At 38.5% G+C, this 13,177-nt stretch overlaps 1 protein-coding gene across 2 annotated transcripts in view; it reads right to left on the bottom strand.

Annotated features, from left to right (window-relative positions):
* Positions 1–11,307, bottom strand: part of prkdc (protein kinase, DNA-activated, catalytic subunit) — a 41,410-nt gene extending 30,103 nt beyond the window's left edge. Inside the window, exons 1-24 of one of the 2 annotated variants that reach the window (XM_058394240.1) lie at positions 11,053–11,307; positions 10,697–10,773; positions 10,515–10,619; positions 10,206–10,280; positions 9,566–9,674; positions 7,794–7,906; positions 7,592–7,691; positions 7,450–7,505; positions 7,336–7,366; positions 6,180–6,337; positions 5,947–6,093; positions 5,659–5,823; positions 5,328–5,496; positions 5,097–5,146; positions 4,584–4,727; positions 3,529–3,678; positions 3,263–3,375; positions 2,992–3,151; positions 2,748–2,828; positions 1,715–1,834; positions 1,450–1,609; positions 1,182–1,288; positions 303–393; positions 25–188 (exon numbers count right to left, since the gene is read on the bottom strand). In XM_058394240.1, the coding sequence (XP_058250223.1) occupies positions 25–188; positions 303–393; positions 1,182–1,288; positions 1,450–1,609; positions 1,715–1,834; positions 2,748–2,828; positions 2,992–3,151; positions 3,263–3,375; positions 3,529–3,678; positions 4,584–4,727; positions 5,097–5,146; positions 5,328–5,496; positions 5,659–5,823; positions 5,947–6,093; positions 6,180–6,337; positions 7,336–7,366; positions 7,450–7,505; positions 7,592–7,691; positions 7,794–7,906; positions 9,566–9,674; positions 10,206–10,280; positions 10,515–10,619; positions 10,697–10,773; positions 11,053–11,218 (2,811 nt within the window). In that variant the 5' untranslated portion in view covers positions 11,219–11,307. Of the gene's footprint in view, positions 1–24; positions 189–302; positions 394–1,181; positions 1,289–1,449; positions 1,610–1,714; positions 1,835–2,747; positions 2,829–2,991; positions 3,152–3,262; positions 3,376–3,528; positions 3,679–4,583; positions 4,728–5,096; positions 5,147–5,327; positions 5,497–5,658; positions 5,824–5,946; positions 6,094–6,179; positions 6,338–7,335; positions 7,367–7,449; positions 7,506–7,591; positions 7,692–7,793; positions 7,907–9,565; positions 9,675–10,205; positions 10,281–10,514; positions 10,620–10,696; positions 10,850–11,052 lie in introns of both variants that reach the window. The other variant, XM_058394241.1, reaches the window with a different exon arrangement.
* Positions 11,308–13,177: the final 1,870 nt, after the last annotated feature.

Here is a 13,177-nt window from a genome sequence, read left to right on the forward strand (position 1 = left end):
GATGAAATGGTGATATAGACATACTTTAGTTTGTCTGTCACTAGAGGAGAGAGCAAGCTCAGTGATTCTCGGCAGGAAAGGGTCCAGGTAGATGACAGGCTTGATGTCCTTGAATGGTACGGCGAAGCTCAGCCTTTTCTCACTGTCCCATGCTACGAACCGTCTCATCATGTCCTCTGCAGAAATGGCTGGGAAAAAGACAACATGCAATATTTGCATTCCTAAAACAAGCTTCAAAGATGTTGAAATGCTGAATTCATGTTTAGGAAACATTAAAGAACACCTTTTGGAAAGCAGCTCACCTGTAACCAAACTTCTGTTCAGTTGTCCTCCAAGATGGCCTAAAAGACGCACCACTCTCCGTCGTACTGCAGCGATGGGAGAATCGTCTCCCTGACAGACCACAAGTTAACCAGCAGGCCGGCCTTCTTGGGCCACAAACTTACAATTTGCTCAACAATATATTTAATCCAAGATGAATATATTGTATGTCTTACACCACCTTATTACAGAGACGGTAACTATGTAGCTATAATGAACCAAGTAGTGAAGTAGTGAATAGAGTAGTTATCGAGTTAATGTTAAATAAGTTAATTGTACTAAGTTAATTGTACTAATTGTACTAAAATCAACTTTAAAGGTTAATATTTTAAAGTTTTAATAAAATGCATTTACAATTGTATTAGTGCTACGACAAGTTGTAACGAAACTTCCGTGCATGCCCTCCTGCATTTCCTGTCAAATCATTATTTAGTAAATATGACAGTCAATTCCAATTTCATAAGCCTACACATAATTCTGGCGAAACCTGGAAGTGTAATCAAATCACAGATCTCCAAAACGAGCACTCGACGATACAAAAGAAAATCTGTTATGCTTTATCTTAGATTTATATAAAAATGTGTCTTGGTTTATATAATTTGTAAAAGGATAAGGAAATGTTCAGGTAATCCAGAATTAACTGTGAGTGTAGGATATAGTCAAGCATTCTTGTATTTAAATGCTATTCTTCACCATTCACTACTTATTACATTGTAATTACACACTTTCACTTTAATATTTTTAAATAGTCCATTTGACTAAAAACTAAAACTGAAACTTAATGTGCTGTATGAAAATGTCTGTGATTCATTAGATGACCGCTGAGACAAACACAGTGAGCTTCATGAATGCAGGGTTACCATAGGCAGGTGTTTGGACTTCTTCAGCAGCCTCATCATAACCCTGCCGTATCCTTTCGCAGTGCCCGAGGACACAAACGTAACGTTCATGCTGCTCTCATCCTTATCTGATACAGGAGAGAATTCAAGACTTTGGGTATTATTGATATATTTAAATAAAAACACTTTAAAATGGGAATGTAAACAGTTATAAACAGGTAATCGGAAGACATGGTGTTTGTGCTGGAATTAATATCTACACATGATGACGAAGTGGAAGTGTTCTTACCATTGATGGTGCTTGTTTTTAGGTAGCCGTCTAGGTGGGGTAGTATGTCCCCATAGTGGGGCTGGATGACAGAGGAAGGGATGTAGGAGGACCATGATTCCAGAGCGTCCAGTGCTGCGGTGGCCAGAGGGGCGTGGCTTAAACCCAGCCGCAGAGCAGCCTAATACACACAAACAACATGCACACAAACACTGATCTTTTCCAAGTGGTTCGTTTTTGATGATATTATTTGAATGCAGAAATGCAAGAATTATTTTGTTCTAACCTGGAGTGCAGGGATGTACGCTTTGATGTCCAAAGCCACCATGTCAGGATGCAGCGACAGCACAAAAGTCAGACATGTGGCCAGAAGTTCATCTTTATACTGTTTAATACGCATACACACCTGTAGGGAAAGCAAGTTTATTAAACACATCAACACCATTCACACTGTTTAGACCTTGAAAATACAAAGGAATGAGCGAATGGATTAGAAAGAACAGATTTTGCTTAGTGCCATCTTTGGGATGCTCAGTTTTTAAAATCCTTTCCATTTCAATAACTTAATATTCAAACGATATAAACGGAGCACGCTTTACACTACACGGGTTCATATCCTATAAAGTCAATTTGTCATTAGCAGACTTGTATTTAGTTAAATATCGGCACTTCTTAGGTTATTAAAATTCTGGTAAGCTCTATTCAAATAGTCTGAACACAGGGTTTTATTATTAGTGTTTTAAATAAATTCATAAAAGTTTTGTTTAAAATATAAACTGCTTTCTATCCAATGTACACTGAAAAAGCCATATAAGCGCAAATTCACTTAAATTGTAAATCTGGCCAAAGAACTGGCCAAATCATACAGAAGGAGGCCTTGTAACTGCCTTTAAGAAATATATGAAGTAAAAAAAATTTAGGACGTATAATTTGCTTGTAATTGTTTAAATGAAAAAACTAAGAGGTAAATATTCTGAAAAAATGAATATTGGCAAAATAGTGAATTTTTTTCCCTTTGTTTTTTTATGATATTTTATACACACACAAACCACAAAATGTCTAATGTACAGTTTCGTTTTTTAAAAAAAAAAACCTGTAATATATTTTATGCAGTTAATCAATACAGATTTAGAAGTCTGTAAACAACATTGAGAGTACATCATCAGCCTTTCTTTCTTATGTGTAGATATACTGTGAGTTTATTACGCACTGTTAAAGTATTGTGGCTATTGTGACACTAAGTGAGACGAAGTGAGATTTCAGGAAGTAGGAAATAAAGAATAAGGGGAGAGAGGAAGAAAAAAAAAAAAACAACACACCTCCTTGCCAAACTTTGAGACAAGTGCAAAACAGGCACTTCTAGCCTGAGAGCCATCACTGGTGCTTTTGGGGCCTTGACCCTGAAAAAAAAAAAAAAAACAGAAATGTACAAAGATGTGAAAAGAAACTCATGACACATTACATGGGTAATCATGCTAGACTGGCTTTAATATCAGACTGAAAAAACTAAATCTTTATTATGCCATAACAGTTTGGTGCTACGAGAGAAACTGCAGGATTCACCTGAAAGTATTTGATCTTCTTGGCAATGACCATAGAGACAGAAAGCAGTTTGTAGAATCCGCTGACCAGAGGGAAGCGTATAGACTGAAGGATGAGCTCATGGCACAGAGGGTAAACCCACTGCGCAAAATATTCAGGGTTCTTTGTAGGAAGTAATGCACTAGAAATACACCAGACAAATCAATGAATCACATCAATAAAAAACGGTTTTAGGATTCAGCATCCTAAAATAACCCACATGAACTCAAAACTAGCTGAAAATAGAAAGTACCTGCAAAAGTCCACTAAATTTACGAAGGCGGTGAAATCTTTGGGCCGGTTGGGAATCAGGTTGCTTGTGGGATCAGAAGAGGGCATAAATCCAGAGCCCACATCACTCTGTCCCTGGGAGAAGGGGAATTAAGACATCCAAATAAGTACCATAAGCTTGTTTACTAGAAGGTTGCTTGTTACAGTCATGTACATAAAGACGACGGGGTATCATTTTCAAACTGCCCTTAAGGTGTGCAGCCACTTTCATTTTCATTTCAAATCTACCTCATCATCCTTGTTGACTTTCTCCAAAGAGAGATCAAGCTTTTCCACAATCTTCATGATCGACTGCACCAGTGCATCATACAGTAGCATGTTCAGAGCTTTCAGGCTGTAGTTCCTGGTTAATGCAGCTCCGTCAAGAAATCCAGTGTCCTAGACCGAAAAAAAGGAACATTTTAAATGCTAAAACTGACATGCCATTTTAGCATCAGGTGTAGAACAGTATTTTTTGGTTATTAATGCAAAATGGTGTAGTCGGCATCACTATTCTACATGCACTGCCTGAAGGAGAGAAACTAAAATAAAAACCTAGTAACAAAGCAGAATGTAGATCCCTAGAGAGAGCCAGAGGGGACAGTGACAAGTAAAGTCTTCCTGATACAGAATGAGAAAGAAAACTTGAATGGAATCAAAGGGAGCCTTTTCTGTATGACACTGGAGCGTGGGTATCTACATTATTCCCGGTTCCTCAAGGATTTCATGGAGCTTTTTATGATTGTTAAGGCCAAAAATGGTTGATTTTGAACTTGAAAGATTTTTTGTGCTATATTTCTGGTTAAATTGGTTGCAAATGCAAGCACACGAGTCTTCTTTTAAACTCTTACCAGTAAAGACACATATGTAATTACTTTCTATGACAGCACTACAACGCCCAAATGTACAGAAAATCTGGGGTTATTTTTTTAAAGAAAAACACACAAGCTGCTCCAAATATTGCAGAGTTTGCTTGCTTTTGCAAAAAAAAAAAAAAAAAAAAAAAATCATGAAATCCTGGAGAGATCGCATTACAGTACATAGGTGAATAAGAGTAAAGGAAAACAATATGGTAGGATGTGTGTTGAAACAACGTGAATAAGAGTTCTTGGATAAGAACAGATTTTATATATATATATATATATATATATATATATATATATATATATATATATATATATATATATATATATATATATATATATATATATATATAACAATATTGAGGTGAGATTTTGTACTGAAGAAACTGGGAGACTTGGACACACCATTTTCGCAAAAATGCATGGCTGATTAGTTCCCACCTTCATATTTTCACAGTCCATAAGCCCCTTGAAAAGATCCAGATAGTCCTTAGACGACGGAATCTTCCACTTGCCCGAACGCACCAGTGTTGGCTCAGTAGCTTCCTCTCCATTGGTGACAGAACTCTGAGCAGCACCTTCCTCCTTCACATATCAAAACACAGGGGGTCTCAAAAGTCGTATATTAAAATCATTCTCCATTACGGTATACCAGGAAAAGATACACTACAAAGATCATTTAAAGAAAAACATTTAAACTGCAATTACATGCAGAGTTCATCGTGAGTGGGAAAGACGGCTGTGTGTTTACAAAGAAATGGCAATCATATAGAGGAAGAGATCTGTTTTGCAGAACTGTGTTCATTTCCTATATGTATGGAGACACCCTGTACACTAATCAGTGTTCCAGTTATTTACAGGGAATAATAGGGCGTTTCAAGACTGAGAAGACCATGAGCACAAAACCATATGATATAATAATAGACTATATAATAAACACTAAAATAAGATTACCTCTACTTGAAGAACTGGTTTCGAGCACACGCGAATTAAGCCTTGATGAACTGGAAAGTATAATGAAAGTCTTCAATATAAATGCAGTATTTAGGAAAATTTTCCTACTAATTATGCTATTAGTATGGCAACCAGTAGTAGAAACATCAGCGATTTAAAGTGCAGCGACTGGCGAGTTGCAGTCCCTGTATATGTGAATGAAGCTTTAAGCATTAAGATGACGACACTTACCTACTGAGGCAGTGAAACTCCAAAGGACAGGGCCCCTGGCTGCCATTGCAACAAGAACCTTGATGATCGAGCGGCATGTGGTGTACTGCATTTTCTGACTGTACTGAGGGTAGGTGTCTATCTGAACCACCAGGAGGCGCTCAAGCACGGATGTGTACACTTCAGGAATCTGAAAAAAAAAAATAATTAAAATAATTAAATAAAAATCAAGACTATACAAATCAACCCGAATCACTTTAATTACACTATTAACTCCACTATAGACTCCTTCTGTAACTATTGAGATACAAGAATCCATGGCACGAGTGGATCAGAGAACACTGTCACTTACTTTGTCCAGGTGGATCAGAACACTGGCGATGGAGTCCAGGAAACTAGGCAGCTGGTAAACATGATCATCATCACGGTCCGACTCGATCAGGTACATCTGTTTACAGCGCTGGATAAGCTCGACGTACATCAAATCGACATCCTGAGGGCACACCACTTTACACGGCTACACCCACACCGACGAAAACAGTAAAACAGACTGATCAGGCTTAGGTTATACAGATAAAATATTAATGCTTTAAGGAAGCTGATATCATGTCATTGATTCTATTAGTCAAATAAGACTCACTGCTGCAAAAAGTCCATATCCTCTTATAGCAATGGAGAGTTCTTTGTTAGAGGAGTCCATTGTCCTGATAATAGAGCAAAACTTCTGCATAAAGAACTTCAGCTTGCCTTGATGCTGCTCAACATCTTCAGATACCAGGATGGCAACCTACAGGATGATCAGAACCAAAAATCATACATTTCACCTGTATAAGGGGAAGAAGAAGCTTTTAGACATCTAAACTAGACAGAAACCTGTTTAAGGAAAGACTCCAGAGCAGCATAGCTTGTTTTCTTCATTCCGGGATTTATGTGTCCGCAAAGTTTGGACATCACGTCAAAAACAGTCCTGTAGTGGTCCATGAGGCAGCTGCTGAACTGGCCTGCATGCTTCGTAAAGAGTTTTAGTCCAGCTGCCAATAAAAATGCACACACACAGACAGAGACAAACATACATACATGTGAAGTGGACAAGATTCTGTGCTTTTGTGATTGGAAATTAATACAAAATCAAACTCCATGATTTCCAGAGGAGCTAAATTACTGCAGCTTTGGCCCCAGACACGTTATGTGACATCACTAGACAACACACATTCAGCCAAAGCCACGTATGTGGACCATGATTACAGCGATCACACAAAGTAGTTACATGTGTCTTTACTGGTAGGAATAAAATCCTGTGCTTGCAATTTGACCAATACGAGTAGTTTTCCGAACAATAAAAGCACAAATATCTCTGTAAGTAAAACGCTGCAGCAAAATCAAGCATTTTTTGCCGCAATCGATCACAAAAAACTCCATAAAATTCTGGAGAGATTAAATAAAGTCTCTATGATTCATTTTTATTGTAAAAAAAAAAATAAGGGCTAATCAAATTCAGAAATGCAAATGCAACCGTTCATGAAATAACATGCACAGATTACAAGGAACGGAGGCAGAAGTGGAAAGTGTGTGTGTGGGGGGGTTAATTCACAGATTCATAAAAACTGGATTTTCCCTCCTCACATTTTTCTTTCTCCCCTCATTAGCAAATTCCCAGCCAGCAGTCAGCTCTCCCCCATCATGTGACAACATTGTCACAGGACACTGTAACACACTTGGAGGAAAGCGCTATCTGCCCTCTTCCACATATATGATGCATACATATCACTTTGACTGACAGGGGAGAAAGAGTGTCACGTGACTGCCCTCCCTCCCAGACTGGTAATGTTCCCACAGCCTCTTCTGCATTCCTTATACAGGATAACAGTTAAAGCATCTAATGCTGCTCTTCTTAGCTTTTTCTTTGTGGAACACTCACAAGTATCACAACACAAAAAATAAGATGATTTTTAAAACAAACTATAATCTCACTTTCTACACAAATTTTATTGTGATCAAAACAAAAACAAACAAAGCTGGAAACTCTTACCATATGGGACTGCGTAGCGCTTCATTTCAGTCTAGAGAAGGTAAAAAGAAAGATTTTGTAAAAGCTGTACATGTAGGTAGAAGCAGGTTTCAAAAGCAAACGGGGTTCACTTACTTGCGGGCTGATCGCCTTTAGTGCATAGTTAAAGATTTCTTTTGAGGTAACAGGGTCTGTTTTAGACAAAATGTTAGACATGAGGTGAGAATAATCAGAACTGCTTCGGTCAACACGCTTACAACGAAACACACACACACACCTTCTTCCACTGATTTGGTAAAGTTCACCAACAGTGCAGTGATCCCCCTCAGAACACCAGCAACAACAGGAAGTTTTGGTTCCCTCGTTTCAGAGGTCATCTGAAAAAGATGGACACTTCTTAGAAATCTAAGCGGTCTATAAATGTTTAGTGTGTTAGTCTGCTAGAATTTAATTAATACTAGAAGCTGCTTATTTATTACCTGTCCTTTCAGTTCTCCGAGATAAGCCTTATAGAGCTTGTCAGAATTGTTGACCATCTCGCTAGGGTGCACTTCACCCAGTACTCCAAGAAGTTCATAAATATTCCCCAGCACTGTAAGAAGAATAGAACAGCACAGAGGGGATGAATATGAGAATTTGTTGCCATGGTAATTGGAAAATATCTATTATGTCTATCGATCATTATCTGTTTTGATACTATCTAGAAGCAGCGCTGGTGGTGTTTGTGACAATATCAAAGCGAGTTACTTCTTAGTAGAAGACAGATAAGTAGTGAAACAACAGATGACAAAGTGATGCTAGAGATGCTTTAAGCACTGCAAATCGCCAGTTGCTGTCTGTGCAGCAGAACACATTATACACAATCTAGAACAATGACTTATGGCTATTTAGAAAAAAAGAAAACAATCATTGCAGCTTTGAACACTACTTCCTGCACGTCGTACATGTACAGTGCTGTGAAAACGTTTTTGCCCCCTTCCTGTTTTTCTTTTTTGCAAATTTGTCACACTTAAAAGATTCAGATCATCAAACAAATTTTAATATTACACAAAGATAATGCAAGAAAATACAAAATGCAGTTTTTAAATGATAAATGTGCGACGAGCCTTTGTGTTCTTTTCGGTCAGCAATGGCTTTTGCCTTAGAACTCTCCCATGGATGCCATTTTTGCCCAGTCTCTTTCCTATTGTTGGATCATGAACACTGACCCTAGCTGAGGCAAGTGAGGCCTGCAATTCTTTAGACGTTGTTCTGGGTTCTTTTATGACCTCCTGGATGAGTCGTCGTTGCGCTCTTAGAGTAATTTTGGTAGACTGGCCAATCCTGGGAAGGTTCACCACTGTTCCAAGTTTTCTCCATTTGTGGATAATGGCTCTGACCATAGTTCACTTAGAAATGGTTTTAAAACCCTTTCCAGACTGATACATGTCAACTATATTGTTTCTCATCTGTTCTTGAATTTCTTTAGATCACGGCATGACGTGTTGCTCTTTAAGCATGCTTCACTTTGTCACACAGGTTCTATTTAAGTGATTTCTTGATTCAGTAATCAGGTCTGGGTGTGTCTAGTGAAATTTAACTCAGCTTTCTAAAATAATGTGTTTAATCACAGTTCTTTCATGATTTAACAGGAGGGGGCAATTCATTTTTCACGTAGGGCCAGGTAGGTTTGGACAGCTCCCCCCCCCCCCCCTTAATAAATGAAATAATCATTTAAAAACTGCATTTTGTATTTACTTGCATTATCTTTGTGTAATATTAAAATTTGTTTGATGATCTGAATTTCTTAAATGTGACAAATATGCAAAAATATGCTAAAAAAACAGGAAGGAGGCAAAGCACTAAGTAAACTTTTTTTGGGTTTTTCTTTCCAAATTATTCATGTCCTCCTTGAAAAAAAAAAATCACCAGAAAAAAGCAATAACTGTGCCCCAAATGTCATACTTTGATAACTAAATAAATCTTTTTAGGCGAACGGAATCACAAGATCAGGGAGATGAATCAAAATCATCACAACTACTATCTGATTTACGAGCCTGAGAGATATACGAGATTCTGGGGGTTGAGATGTCTCAGAGCGGCTGCAGATTTCGTTCCGTTTTATTACATTTTTCACTTATTTGAATGAAAAATACTTCATACTGTACATAAGTACTGTAATGTACTTTTTAATCTCAATGTTATTCGTACAATGGCTTGTAAAACAAATGCTTTTTTCCCCAGGTTAAGAGAATTTGATAGCTCAACTTGCCTGTGTCAGGTATTTTGTTTTTCTGGCACAGCTCCCCATAAAATTTGTTGAACATGTCTCCTATTTTGAAGTCCTGAGCAACACTCGAGTCCTTGGTTAGATAGAGTATCTAATGATATTTGCAAAAAGGACAAGAGTTATTTCCAGCAAAATACACTTTAAATGTACACTATATTGACAAAAGTTTTGGGACACCCGTCCAAATCACTGAATACAGGTGTTGTTTTTCAGGTGTTGGACTTGGCCCCTTAGTTCCAGTGAAAGGAACTCTTCATGCATCAGCATACCAAGACATTTTGGACAATTTCATGCTCCCAACTTTGTGGGAACAGTTTGAGGATGACCCCTTCCTGTTCCAACATGACTGTACACCAGTGCACAAAGCAAGGTCCATAAAGACATGGATGAGTGAGTTTGGTGTGGAGGAACTTGACTGGCCTGCACAGAGTCCTGACCTCAACCCCATAGAACACCTCTGGGATGAATCAGAGCGGTCCCTAACTCGCTCATCCCCAAACTGTTCCCACTAAGAACTAAGCAGAGGATTGTCTCAAAACTTTTGGCAATATAGAGAAGTAAAAGCACAAACAGCTAAATATTCTTTGTATTCTTTGCTTAATATCAATAATGGGCCCTTTACCTTGATAAGCAGCTCTAAAGCTGGTCCCCTACATTTCGCAGCTTTGTCTTTCGTGTAGACAACAAGACAAGTGTCCTGTTCATGAATAAAAAAAAAAACATTGTCATACACATCACATCATAGTTAATCTGCTGATAAACAAAGAAAACAATCTGTCAGTAGTTGGTTATGAAAAGAACGTTAGTGTAGGATCGATCTCCAAATCTCTATCAAGATTACATACGTAGTGAAAATGAGAAAAGTGGCTTGGCTCGCAAAAAGTGCAGTCTGTGTGCAGCTAAGAACCAAAACCCACTGAACGTGAGTAACCTTGAGCTCAACGGCGTAGTTCTTCTCCCATCCTTTAACATAGTCAGCCATCCTCGGCAGGAACAGCGCCAGCAGATTGAGGATATCCAACCTGGCATCCTGGAGCTAGAGATCAAGCGCAGAATTGAACTCACAGACATAGTAATAAAACAAGGATGATGTTCAGCTTGCAAAAGTCTCACCATGTCATTGGACAGGGACTTTCGGAGAAAGGTAAGGAGTCCTTCTTCTTTTGCAAACAACAAGGAGGTCTGGAAAGCTGTTTTGAGAAGGTTGGGTGAGATTGGTGACTGTATATGGACCAAGTGATCTGGTCACATTCACATAGGTGCATTCTGCAAACAGAGCTGGAGGAAATCACTCATTCATGACCTATTTGTTTATTTATCCCATACTGAGAGCTGTCTATAAACTAGGGATGGGTACAAAGACTGAATACACATGTTTAGGAAGAATATTTCACTATTATAAACCAACTCCAGGCGTTATTGTGAGTTAGCTTAGACAGACACTAAAGCTAAGTTTTAGAGCATCTCACCCAGTTCATTCTCGCTCTTGGTCACCAGGCACTCCTGTCCCAGGTCTCCGATAATATCATGACATACAACAGCCGCGTTTCTCGTTTCTGTGTCTCCGATTAAAGAGTGAAGTTTGAGCAAAGAGCCCTGAACTCCACCAACTGCCGAGCTCTCAGAGGAGGACATGTTTCATTATCCAAAAAGCGTCAACAAACTCCGCGCGCGGAGGGAAAAGTAGGCAAGGCGGCAAAAGAAGGCAATACAACACCACGTGATCAAGACTTCAACCACTTCCTGGTGTGTGCAAGGACACGCCTTCTGGTGAATTACGAGCGCTACGATTGGCCAGAGTCTGGCACGAGCGCGGAGATTCAGAAATATTTAAATAGCATGATTTTTATTTTCATTTTATCTTTCAGACAGTGAATAAGAATAATATTTTATATATTTATATTTAATATTAGTTTATAATACACTATATTGACAAAAGTTTTGGGACTCCCCTCCAAATCAGTGAATTCAGAGGTTTGGGCTTGTCCCCTTAGTTCCAGTGAAAGGAACTCTGAATGCTTCAGCACACCAAGACATTCTGGACAATTTCATGCTCCCAACTTTGTGGGAAGAGTTTGAGGATGACCCCTTCCTGTTCCAACATGACTGTACACCAGTGCACAAAGCAAGGTCCGTAAAGACATGGATGAGTGAGATGAGGGAACTTGACCGGCCTGCACTTGGAGTCCTGACCTTAACGTGATAGAACATCTTTGGGATGAATTAGAGCGGAGACTGTGAGTCAGGCCTTCTCGTCCAACATCAGTGCCTGACCTCACAAATGCGCTTCTAGAGGAATGGTCAGAAATTCCCATAAACACACTCCTAAACCTTGTGGAACGTCTTCCCAGAAGAGTTGAAGCTGTTATAGCTGCAAAGAGTGGGCCAACTCTATATTGCATTAATGTGCATGTAAAGGCAGACGTCCCAAGACTTTTAGCAATATAGTGTATTTTGTTTGTTTAAGTAAAAGGCTAATTCAGAGCAAATTCATTGTGTTGTTTGTTTGTTTTTTATCTAAAAGACTTGTATATTGTTATTAAACGGAGAGACTGGACCCGCACTGTTTCCTGAGCTTTAAGGTATGAGGGGCACTGCTTGATTTTTTTTAAACTGTCTAAAATGCTCCTAAAATGTTTCCATTTTGGTGTCTTCCTGGTTTAATCATGGCAAAACTCTCATGAGTGGATTAGCTGATGTCTATAAACAACAGTGGAATTGTCAAGTGACTTCATTGAGTTTCTCCCCTCCTTGATTGATCCATCTTTCCATTTTCTTTACTTTTTATCCTATAAATGGTTGTGAGGAGCCTGGAGCATATCCTATGGAACAGTAGGAACATGGTTGAGGACACCCTGGACGGGGTGCCAACTCATCACAGGGCACAATCACTCACACACACACCCATTCACACACTACAATCAGTGCCAGAGGCAGGAATCAAACCCCCAACCCCAGAAGTGTGAGGCAAGCTTGCTAAACACTAAGCCACTAAAGATATAAGTATCAATTTGTTCCTTTAAAAGCTGAAACAGAAACAGTTTACAACCTACATGTTAACAATGAAACTTAACAAACATGATTCACCTAGAGTACATGTGGAAAGCTGCTTGACCGTACTGCTTGACCTGTCTAAAATGAACACCAAAAACTATAGAATGACATGCACATATTACCAAAGTAAGAAACTTGAATAGTCTACATTTAATTTTCCTCAGAAACACTAATTGCTTTACAAACCATACTATAGTAAAACCATAGTAATAGTTATAGTTCTGGACTGGAACAATGTCAGTAATTAACCCTTAAACTCCAAGGTCCAGACTTATATTTCTATTAGTTTTATTTCTATTCATTTCCTTGTAGTTACTTGATCATTCCTAGGCATTATAATAAAACCTACTTTAATATGGATATCTGAATAGCATAATTTATACATTATGACCAAGACTGCTGGATCATGATACACAGTTTCTCTATCCTGCATGGTGCTTAGAAATTTTTCCAAAATTCATTAAAACTGAATATTATTTTTTCTGTCTGAAAATTGTACCCTGTTCAGTATTGCCTTCACGTTACTAAACAGTAATAATT

The sequence above is a fragment of the Hemibagrus wyckioides genome, linkage group LG07, assembly GCF_019097595.1.
Source record: "Hemibagrus wyckioides isolate EC202008001 linkage group LG07, SWU_Hwy_1.0, whole genome shotgun sequence".
Taxonomy (NCBI): Eukaryota; Metazoa; Chordata; class Actinopteri; order Siluriformes; family Bagridae; genus Hemibagrus; species Hemibagrus wyckioides.